Source organism: Charadrius vociferus, unplaced genomic scaffold, assembly GCF_000708025.1.
Source record: "Charadrius vociferus isolate BGI_N301 unplaced genomic scaffold, ASM70802v2 scaffold7, whole genome shotgun sequence".
Classification (NCBI taxonomy): domain Eukaryota; kingdom Metazoa; phylum Chordata; class Aves; order Charadriiformes; family Charadriidae; genus Charadrius; species Charadrius vociferus.
Genome location: NW_009649308.1, coordinates 5,976,915 through 5,988,199, shown reverse-complemented (window position 1 = coordinate 5,988,199; position 11,285 = coordinate 5,976,915). Strand labels below are relative to the sequence as shown.

The following is an 11,285-nucleotide window of genomic DNA, read 5'->3' as shown; positions in this document are numbered from 1 at the left end:
AATAAAGCTTTGCATTACTTAGGCTTTCCCAAATCAGGTCTATGAATTGCAGTTACAGAATATATATATTTGCCTTTCAATATTGGGTTTTACATACAAAATATTCACTTAAGGAGAATAATTTTTAAGATGTTAAAATGTCTGTAGAGTTTGACAGCAGAAAAATCTAAATACTGCCATACGATTACATCCTGGAATTAACTCTATTTTTTACATTACATTACACAAATTTAAATAACGTCGGAAACATTTGTATTCACAGTGCTGTATGTTTCTCTAATACATAAAAATTTCCTGTCTTTTCATAATATTTGCACGACACAGAGGGCATTCATGAAGTGCTTCAGCGCATTCCTTACAAGCAACTAGGTGACCACAGGGAATGAGGACGACTGATATGTCTTTAGCCATACAGATTTTACAAAGCTTTTCCTCCTGCAAGCGTCTTAACTTCTCTTCAGTACTGAGATCTAAGCAAAAAAAAAAAGCACATAAAAAGAAGTTAACACACTTAGTACCACTGCACTTTTTTTTTTTTTTCTCTTCAGTTTACACTCAAGGACAAGGTTTTCTTCATATGATTTAAAGGTCACACCTTTAAAAAGAAAAAAATACAAGAGATGGAAAACAAGCTGCAGCATGGAATCCTCTTTTTTTTTTTCCTCCCATCTCATTTTATTACATCTCCCAGGCTAATGCAAGCAGGGAATTCAGCTATCTATATTTGCAAGATCTTGAAATATCTATAGAATTTAGGATATGCATCTTTAAATCAGGAACCATTCTTTTCCCAGACTTCCCATTGTCAACTTTCCCAAAACTTGTACAGAAGGTGAAAGAAAGGCTCGTTGATACTGGTTAAGTAATTTGGATTTTTTTTTTTTCTTCAGAGACTTTCCCCAATGAAAAGAATGAGGATGTGATTTCTGTTCCTGCCATTTTCAAAATACCCATACTTCAAAACCTTAAAAATTTGTAATACAGAAAGAATCAATTTTGCATTGCACATGAGCTCTTTATCATTCCAGTATGCCCCACTTGAAAACACAAACTTCAAAAGCCTTCCCCTGCCACTTGGGGAAAGCTCTGCAAAGCCCAGAACAATGCCTATCTTCATTGCAAGTTTTTTTCCCCGCATAATGTCCATTAAAAATCCTATTAAGAAGAGTGGGCTGGTAAGATCACTGCCTGTCATGCCAACCAGATGGTCTTTTCCCTCTCTGTGAATTCACCCATACGCTTGTCTTAAACTACAAGTCTCCCGAGTCAGAAATCTTGGGTTTGGTCTATTTGCAGTGTGCCACAATGGCCTTCTGAGCATAACTTGCATGTCCCAGCATAGCGGGAACACAAGTAATTGAAAAGAAACACTGTCTAGAAGTACACTTTTTCTCATTGGGCAAGAGACCCCACATCTATAGTTCTTGCTTTTATTTTTAAATGTCCTTGTCACAATAATTTTGGCTTTTTAGTTAGCATGTATAACCTTTCCCAGAAGGACGCTAGACTATTATTTCAATATTATACACTCGTGAGGTATTAATACTACTTATTTTATAGATGATATTTATAAATGCTGCTACAGTTAAATATTGTAACATCCTCTTTGTTCAGCTTTTTTTTCTTAATGTCCAAAATAAAATTTCTTTAATTTTAAGTTACAATACTGTAACTTCACCTTAAGTAAGACTTGGATCAGATGGTAAAATAAACAGGTAACTATAAGATATATTTCACAGACTAAAGAGCTGATATGAAAGTACACACAGAGGTTTCGTAATTGAATAAGCTCATCTTGCTCAACTGGGATTTCATTTGGTTCTTCTTCCCTCGTATTGTCTTTCTGAGCACTTAAGTCTGCTACCAGATCCTCAACAGATGTGTGACTTTCTCCAGACATCTGCAATCTCCTTTCCATGGTGTTCCTAATCTCAGACAAACTGAAACCCATGTCTATGGCACTTTGTACCAAAGGATTCTGTAAGAGATCATCTAAAACAAGAAATTAAAAAAAAAAAAACAAACAACAAAACAAAGCAAGAATTTAACAAGCATGATTCTGATTATCGGACAGTATTCACTATAGTACTCTAGGACACCTTTTCAAATACCTAGCCAAAGGAACTATATTTCTGATTTGAGAATTTTGCTAGTTGTAAAAACTGCATTATCAAAACACCCAAAACTGCAGATCTGGGATTTCTTCCATCCTAGCTTTCCCAGTCTTCCTTCATCCATTTATAACATAGAAATCCTCCTATTTGCTATTCAAATCAACTATTAAAATAACTACCTCAACTTCTTAAATAAAATGTCTTATATAATTAGTATCATAAATTCCATAGCTGAATGTTAACTGAAATTCATCCAAAATTCTAAGGAACAAGGCATGTAAGTATTTGGTAACATTACATTAATTTTACTTCAGTTCAGGGAAGAAAAAAAATAAAATCATACATATGTTGAGAGAAACCAGTAAATAATTTCAATTTCCAAAACCAAAACACAGCACAATCAGCAAGCCAGCCTATCCACTAACACAAAACGCTACTTTGGGAAACCATTTTTCAAGTCTGTTGGACCTCACCCTTCCTCTTTTCAATGTAATTTTTTTGAATACAGTTGTTAACAGTGTGTCTTATTTCCAGTTCTTCTGCTAGATATAAATGACTAATTCCTTCTTTACTTAACAAGACTGTTCAAAGAGCAAAATTTTTAAACCTAATTTTCACTCTCATAAATGAGCAGTGTGTGAGAGATTTCTAAAATAGACTTAGTGTAACCACTCTTACCAGCAACAGCTATCATTCCCTGTGATGAAGCTGCTTGACTGTCTTCCTACTACCCCTTTAACTGTCTTGCCTTTTTACTGCTTGGTATTTGTGAAAAACATCGCAGGAATGTGTAATACTGGAACACATAACAAGCTATTTAAGCTTTCTCAGCTTTCTAGTCCTTGCCATTTAACAGACCAACTCATCCTGCCTTGTGAAAAGCAACAATGATTTGTTTCATTTCAGTATTCTTTAACATCCATCCCACAGCACTACTAATTTAATACTTGATGCAAACTTACTAGCTATAAAAATAAGACTGCATTCTATACATAGTTCTTTTGTGGTTTACAATCTTTACAATATTAATGCAACCATGACTAGATTTCCCCTAAGCGAAACAACATTCATTCCACAGTTCTTTAGAAGCAATGAAGCAACGAAAGAGTATCCTCTGACAATTTCCCTGTCATACTTTATTTTAAAAGGTAATATAGTTATTTTTTAAATTAACCATTTTATTTACTATACATGCAAATATGGATATTCCAAAATAGGGAGGGTTGTTTGGTTTGGGTTTTTTGCCTAAACAAATACCTTTAGGAAGTATTGTCCCTTCAGCAGCTTCTGTCTAAAAGTGAAATACAGAAAGACACAATTACAATTCTGAAGAAGGTAGAAGGAAACCTATATAGTTACAAGACATAAAATAGCTATTGACTGTATATATATATATAATTTTATTGACTAGAACTATTAAATATGCTCTGAACAACTGCAAAGGGATCAATCTTTTGTTCTTTCATAGTGTTTAAAATTTTCATTTTAACCCATCTTTGCTATAATCAGATGTACATGATTCTTAGTCTATTCAAGAATTCTAAATAACATCAGTTTTACTTTTTAGTGACTACATACAAGTTTAACAATGCTCTACCAACAAGAAAAGAAAAATTATCTTCTACACTTAAACAAGGAAATTATTCATCATAAACCTTAGGTTCCCAGGCTATAAAACCAAAAAAAAAATAGGACTTATTCAGTGCCAAATATCCAACATATAGAAGGTACCCTACTTGTGATCCATAACCCAACCAAGGAGAACTGTGAGATCTATAAGCCCTGAATGACAGAACCCAAAACATACTTTGACGTCTTTCACTTTCTGCCAGAGAAAGAAGCGGGAGGAGGACTAAACGATATGCAGATAATTAGAAGAGTAGTAATTTTCATTTCATATGAAAATTATGTTGATTGTTTTCTATTTTAACAAAATAATATTTGATTAATAAGCAAGACACTTACTGTTGAATCCCTATGTCCATCTGTTAAGTGAACGTTATTTATAAATTCTACCCCCTTTTCCTTTCTCACAAATCCGCACCTACAAACGAAAATATTTAGTTATAATAAAACTGCAGAAGCAGCAAACAAAAATTGACTATATAACTCAGGAAAGTTTCAATACATTTCCTACATCATACAGAATGCTTGCTTTTGAAATCTCTAAATACTTAGCCAACATCAGTAACATCATTTAAACATTTCTAAAAACATCTTAATCACTTCAGCAGTACCTAACATTTTCACATTTTTGGTGAAACAGAAAGCTGAAGAGTTGTTGGCCATAGCCATTGATGCCACGGGTTTATAAAACTAAAAACTCCAACGAAAAACCAACATGTTAAAATGTTGGTTCTTTTAGTCTTTTGCAATCGAAGAAAAGCAGTCACTGCTCAGACAGGTGCATTACATGCTTTCTTTCACTGTTTTCCAGCCAGTCCTAGCCACTGGACAGAGCTCTTCCCTATCAGAAGATCTGGGGAATGCCTCGACAACAGTTCTCTTGCTTCAGCAGTCACTTCACCTTCAGGGTGTCCTGTCTACGGACACAGACAGCATGCTGTGAGACTGCTACACTGCCATTGAACTTGATGTGCAAACAAAAACTCCACGTATGACAGTTAATGATCTGAGAGGAAGTAATCAAATCTGACATAATTTAAGCAACCTAAAACCAAATCAAACCCAGGTAAGGAGGACTGAAATGCACCAAGAAAATGCATCTTGACCATTCACTGCACCAAGCCAAAAAACTTAGAAGGGCATCTCTTTCAAGTGGCAGAGACTAATAATTAAAAGCTGCCTGTACCACTACTGAAAAAAGGATCAGCTAATGCATAAATACTAACTTCCAGCTTCCAGAGAGCCTTTCACCACAGAAGACAAATCTGGCAGCTAACGCACAAAAAGACATTGATTTTATCAATGTTATACAAGTAACTAAGTCTTTGTACTTGGACAGCTTTTATTCCCCTGTAAGAAACAATGTATCATATACTATTCCTCCTTTCCTAAAAACAGATTTTTAGACAAAATTGGCAGTCTTTCTAAAAACTAATTCTGGGTCTGGAATCCTCAATCCTTTAAAATTATGCATATGTATGTTTTGAATTCAATACCGCTACTGACTACTTCAGGTTTGCACCATGACAAAAGTTTTGTGATTTTGTATCCTGACATAAGTTACAAACTTTGATGTGTATGAAGCTATTAAAATAACACTTAGAACATAGCACTTGGATAATGAGGAAAAAATAAAATCAGATGTGTATTCAACAGAACTTCACGATTCTGTTAGCTGAGACACCAGCTAAATCCAGACACAGAAATCCTCTCTTCCCTTTAATAATTCCTACAAACGAGCTGACACAGAAACAACACTGACTTGAAGTTATTCAGAAGGTACAATTTCAGGACAACTTTTCAGACTGATCACCTCTAATGAGTTAGTTGTACACTCAACCTCTTCCACCTCTTGAGATTTAGTTTTCTTTCCCACCCACTTTAGAGAACTCCTACCTCTCAGAGAAGACATTAGGTTAATGTCATCTTTTGAGGCCTCCAATATAACATTAAAGCATATGTTGATGATTATACATATACTAGCAGGACTACAGAAGGTAGAACAGATGGAACAACAAAAAAAAAAAAGGTCCCCATGCAAAAAATTACTTAAAATCTTTTCTAATTATTGAAAAGGAAAAACATAAACCCTGGAAGACAACTGATATTCCTTTGGTGCCTACATGACAAAAATGAAGGAGAAAGAAGTGGAGGAGGGCAACTAAAAAAAAAATTAAGTTATTTTCATAAATCTAAACAATGTTAAGTCATAGTCAACCTTCTGAAACCTTTATTAGTATGCTGTCATTAAAATGTAATATACTGTAAATAAGACTCAGACATGCAACAAGAAACCAGTAAAAAATACTTTACCCAGGAAACCATTTGGCATGTTGATCCCATGGGTCTTCATTTTCCTTCCACTCTTGCAATCCACCACCACAGTGGAAACACACAACATGATCACCGTTACCTGAGGAAACACACAAGAATAAAGTTAAATACTTCTAGTTGGCATAACAATAAGTTTTTGAGTAAAATGTTACATTATTAAGAAAAAATATTTATTTTATTGATTAGCAACTGTAACTAAAAAGAACTCAAATTTCAAGGAGGACATAATACATGAGATTTGAAACAAATGTTTGTGAGAGACTTGAGCTTAAAAAATACAAAATAAGAGTCACATGAAATATTCCCGAATTGTATTTTAGCAAGTAATTATACAGATAAAAAGTAAAAGCTAAAAATAATCTATTATCAAATAGCTCAATCCATTGCTAAACAAGCCATGAAGTAGTCTACCACAAAGAATTAAGGATGTTTACGTGCCTTTTTGGTCCTCCGTTTCACCATTAAGATTAATACAGCAGTAGCATAACCAACTGAGGACAAGTTAGGAGAAACTGCAGTTTCTCTGTTCTAGCACTATGCCTACTGTAATCAAAGACTGCGCCAGAAACTGCTTAGATATTGTGTTTATTGAAATGAGAGGAGGTACGGATAGATTTTTCCTTCAAGAGCTAAATCATTCTCAGGCCATAGGAAACAAGAGTTTTCACCAAAGTCACTCGAACAGCCTTCGGGTCTGAAAAGCTGGTGCCCACTTAGTATAGCTCCACAATACAGATCTCATTTGGCTGTGAGAGGCTGGGTACTTTTAGGAATCCAAGAAGAAATCAGTAGAAACAGTTCTGCTAGGTACAAATATTGCCCGTATATCACCCATACAATAATATATCAAAGGTTTTATTTATGGCCACAAGCAAAACAAATGGAATCAGATTAAAAAGTTCTTCTGAGAGCTACTAAGAGAGAAGCCAATTAACATGAGAACAAGAAATTATCCCGGATGATCCCCTTTCCTTTGTGACCTAATAATAACAACACTTTGCACTCATACATCTCTCAGGGAAGAATTTCAAAGAGCTTTAACAGCACTGTGCAACTCAACCTAATGGGGAAACTAGTGCACAAAGACATTGGAGTCTTATCCAAGTCGAATACTACATGGCTAGGAGTAAAAGCTCTTCCACTCTAGTTATTGTCTTCATAAAGCTTTTACAGTAAGTAGTAATGGCATTTGCTAGTTTCAGATGTCGGAATGCTATGATAATGCAAACATGTTAACTAAATAAAATGGCACACAGCCTGGATTGCCTTGTTCACAGGCTTCTGTATGGGTTACAAGCCTACTTCTTAGACCTCAGTTAGATATCTGGAGGACAGCACTTCCTTTTTTAAAAAAATATTAACTTCAGTAATTGTCATGGTGAAAGATGTATTACGAGGGTTTTAGCAGGCAAGGAAAACACGCTTTGATGTTTTACTGCTAAAAATGAATCCATGACCAAATTTATACTTTGCTATTAAAAATACTTGGTATAATATATATCATTTTACACAAGAACTATGAAAAGTAGTGTACACAGTAAAGAAATTCTGGCAAATCATTCCATGTTAGAATAATAAAAAAAAAGCTTATTTTTTCATAACAAGATACTTATATAAAATTTCTTTGTAAAAGACATTAGCCATTTTAAGGTCTGGCTTACCTATGCTATAGAACCCAGCTTCAGCAAGTTGCTCCTTGTCAACAGGATATATCCAAGTTAAAAATGTTTGTAAACGTCTTCCATATTCTGCCATAGATGGATTCCTTGGATACTGTGCATCATTCAGGCCACTTCTCCCAAGCTCAGTGGGAACAGATTCACTTGGAACATTTCCAACATCCCGGCCCAGGACAAAAAAGCATTTGGGAAAATGCCTCTTATGTTCTGACCAAGCTCGGTCACTGGGTTCCCAGTTTTTCAATTTTCCACCACAACAAAAACATGCAACTTGATCACCAACACCTGTATAATAGAATCCAGCATTAGCTAATTCCTTTGGTGTCAACTGGTCATTGAGGGGCCAGTTGTGGAAAGACTTTAATCTTGTCTCCTCGCTGCACATAGCAGGGTTTTTAGGATACAAATTATCTGACATATCCACAACCTGCCTAGTTCTCAAAAGGTAATCCGCCTCCACATCAGATGGGTCATCCAGAGCACACAGGAGGGCTGCATTGCTGGAACCATTTTCAGTTCTATGCTCACAGTTCTGGACAAGAGGACGTCTGTTATTTTCCAGAAAAGTAGATTCAGTAATAAATTTGCAATTTGGGGAAAGATTTTTGTGTCTCTCAACTGCAGAATCCCCCAGCGCCCATCCTCCAATAGTTGTATGGCAACTGAAGCACTTCACTTTGTCACCTTCTCCAGTATAAACAAAGCCAGCTCGTGCTAGTGCTGATGCTGAAACTGGACAGTCAAGTGGAAATTCAACGAAAGTTTCTAGTCGGTAGTGTTCCTCTGCCCATTCCTGGTTGTGGTCAGTGTCTGGAATGGCACAAGCTTCCGCGTTAACTGGGCCATTACACGTCATCTCTTCATAAGTAGGGCTCTCCCTTCAGATTTCCTAAACAAAGAATAAATGTTTGAATTTTACAGACAGAAGAACAGAACATACCCACATACAAGCGTGGAAACTGGCTAAATTAAACTAGCTATCCTTTCTGTACTAAAATAATGCCTCTTCCTCTTCCCTCCCATCTCACCTTGCCTGCTTCCCCTACCCCACAGAGGCAAACACCAGAACATTAAAAACAAAATAAAACAAAAAAGGCATAAAGGAAGGCAGGAAGATCATGAAGTTTTACAGGCCAATAACAATTTACCTGGAAAACACATCAGTTTATACACTTCTAGCTTTAAAAGCATGTTCTACTTCTTAACAAACAAACATTGGAAGAATGAAATAAACAAAATATTTAACAAAAGCTCTGGGCAAAACCCTGCCAAAAGGCTTCCAAACCTAAAATACAAAGTTATTGAATTTAAAATACTGATCTAAACCAGTCCACAATTGCAAGATTTTACAGCCCAGTTCTGAAACACAACTACCTTTATTTTTCCCTGTACTAAGGCCACACTTACCACACCCATTACAGATGGGCAACAACTGGTAAAACCATCATCAAAAAGAAAAAGAGCCTTTGGACTTGCGTTATATTGTAAACACATACATCTCAGTTTTCCTTTTAGCAAAATATCTCGTGAAATAAACTATCAGTTATTTCACTGGGGCATTTTACCAAAGTGCTGGGCTTTGCTTTTCAGATCGGGGCCTCAGACTGCCCAGCACGCTGCTTCCACTTTCCCATGCCCGGCCTACACTATCAAAAGTTCCCGCCCCTCTGCCATCACCTCAGCTTTTCCTCCCTTCAGGAATGTCATTCTCCTTGCCGCCTGTCCCACTTTCCCATTCCTGCCTACACTTTTCCAGGGCAAGCACTGACTGCTGGTCCTGCCCCGCACCCTTCTGCACCGGCAGGCTGCTAAGAGCACTCCGACAAGCCCCTTCTTTCACAAGGATGAAAGAAAGCAACTTTGTTCCCACAGGTCCTGAGCGAGAACCACAAACTGACACAGTCCTCACCTTCATTGCAAGATGGATGAAGTCACAGAACAGCAAAATTCATCTATTGTCCTGAGAAGTGCAGTGATATTACTTACTTCGCCTTGGATAAAACACAGGCTACTGCTGATACGCCTCCCAAACTTACTCCTTTATGAAGCGGTAAATTAGATTACTATGGACTGCCCAAACGGACTTCTCAGCACAAAGCAATAACAAGTCAGCAATTAGCAAAAATGCACATAAGGAAGAACAGAATATGTATTTATTTGAACAAGTGTCCTCCTGTTTTCTATATGGATCCTGAAATGTATCAATTTCCAGTCCTCACCTTTATAAGGCAGGCCATCAGACAAAAATTTAGCTTCCTCAACACCTGCATTAATATTGATTATACTTTCTGTAAGGTCAATGCAGATGGTACAGTTAAAATAATTGCTTGTATAATACCAGATTTACCTTCTACAGGAAGGACAAAACCTTTTTTAAAGTTCAGAAGAGGGAGGGGAAAATTAATATGACTATGCGTTGCAGGATTGCTGCATCCTTTGCCAAGATGACAAAGATAATTAACCTATAAGCAGGTTGAGAAAACATGACGTTAGAGACCCAGCATGCTTGCTTCATGTAATCACGGACACAAGACTACCTCTGAGCACTGGCTTTAATTCCTTCTGTAAGTCAGTTCGTGACTAATGTAATGACACTAGAAATTATACTGTGGTTTTTAAAAATAGCTTTTCAAAAATAGCTTCTGAATAAATTGCATTGACTGACCTACAAAGCTGACCTATATGCTTGTTTTGACTTTGAAGGGCAAAACCAAAACATGAGCGATTACATGTAGTAATATGAAAGCTGTCACAATACATGTATTTTTTAATATACACAGGTATATTGAAAACAATCAATTTTTATAACAAAAGTTTAAAAGTCCACATTTATTTCCTTTTAAAAATCTTATTTTAAATCCTTTAGGAGTGTTTCTGTAAAGATCTCAAGTGACCTTATGTGTCTATCATCATTATTACTACACTGCATTCATAAAATAATTTGTATTACTCAAATACCGTTAGCTGCATAATAATTTTCTTATCTGCATACCTAAAAGACCTTCTACAAGAACACAAATAAAGCCTACCACGCATCTTGCAGAGACTCCTTTTCAAAATGTCCGTTGGAAAAAGAAAACAAATGCATATGCCTTCAATGTATGAATAGCAGTATACCTTCATTTCTATTTTACTTACATAGAAACAAGTTCAGAAACAATTAAAAACCAACTCACCCTATTGAAATTGTTACATATTCAATTTTTTTGGTTTATATTTACTTCATAATCAGAACAGAACTTCTACATCCCTTTTTGATCTGTAGCATACAAAATAATTGTGGCAAATGAGAGATGATCTACTGAGTCATCCTCTGCAATTTGCCCTCTCTGTCCTTACTGAAATCAGGGGTAAAGACAGACCAAGGTTCAAGCCAAACAGATCTCAAGAATTTACTGAAGACACAAAGATCACCCTTGGTTTGTGCTTTGTTGTTCCTTATGCAATATGGGGTGACCACATACTACAATGATGACTAGTATATATGAAGTTAAAACAACAGTTAAGAGAGAATTAATTATGCCCCCACTTC

At 36.0% G+C, this 11,285-nt stretch overlaps 1 protein-coding gene across 1 annotated transcript; it reads right to left on the bottom strand.

Moving 5' to 3' along the window:
• Positions 1 to 276: 276 nt before the first annotated feature.
• XIAP (X-linked inhibitor of apoptosis) lies at positions 277 to 8,609 on the bottom strand. Its single transcript, XM_009889280.1, has 6 exons — positions 7,736 to 8,609; positions 6,054 to 6,153; positions 4,080 to 4,158; positions 3,372 to 3,405; positions 1,768 to 1,992; positions 277 to 470 (listed from the first exon to the last, which is right to left on the bottom strand). The coding sequence occupies exons 1-6, from the start codon at positions 8,607 to 8,609 to the stop codon at positions 277 to 279; spliced, it is 1,506 nt and encodes a 501-aa protein (XP_009887582.1).
• Between the last annotated feature and the right edge of the window lie 2,676 nt (positions 8,610 to 11,285).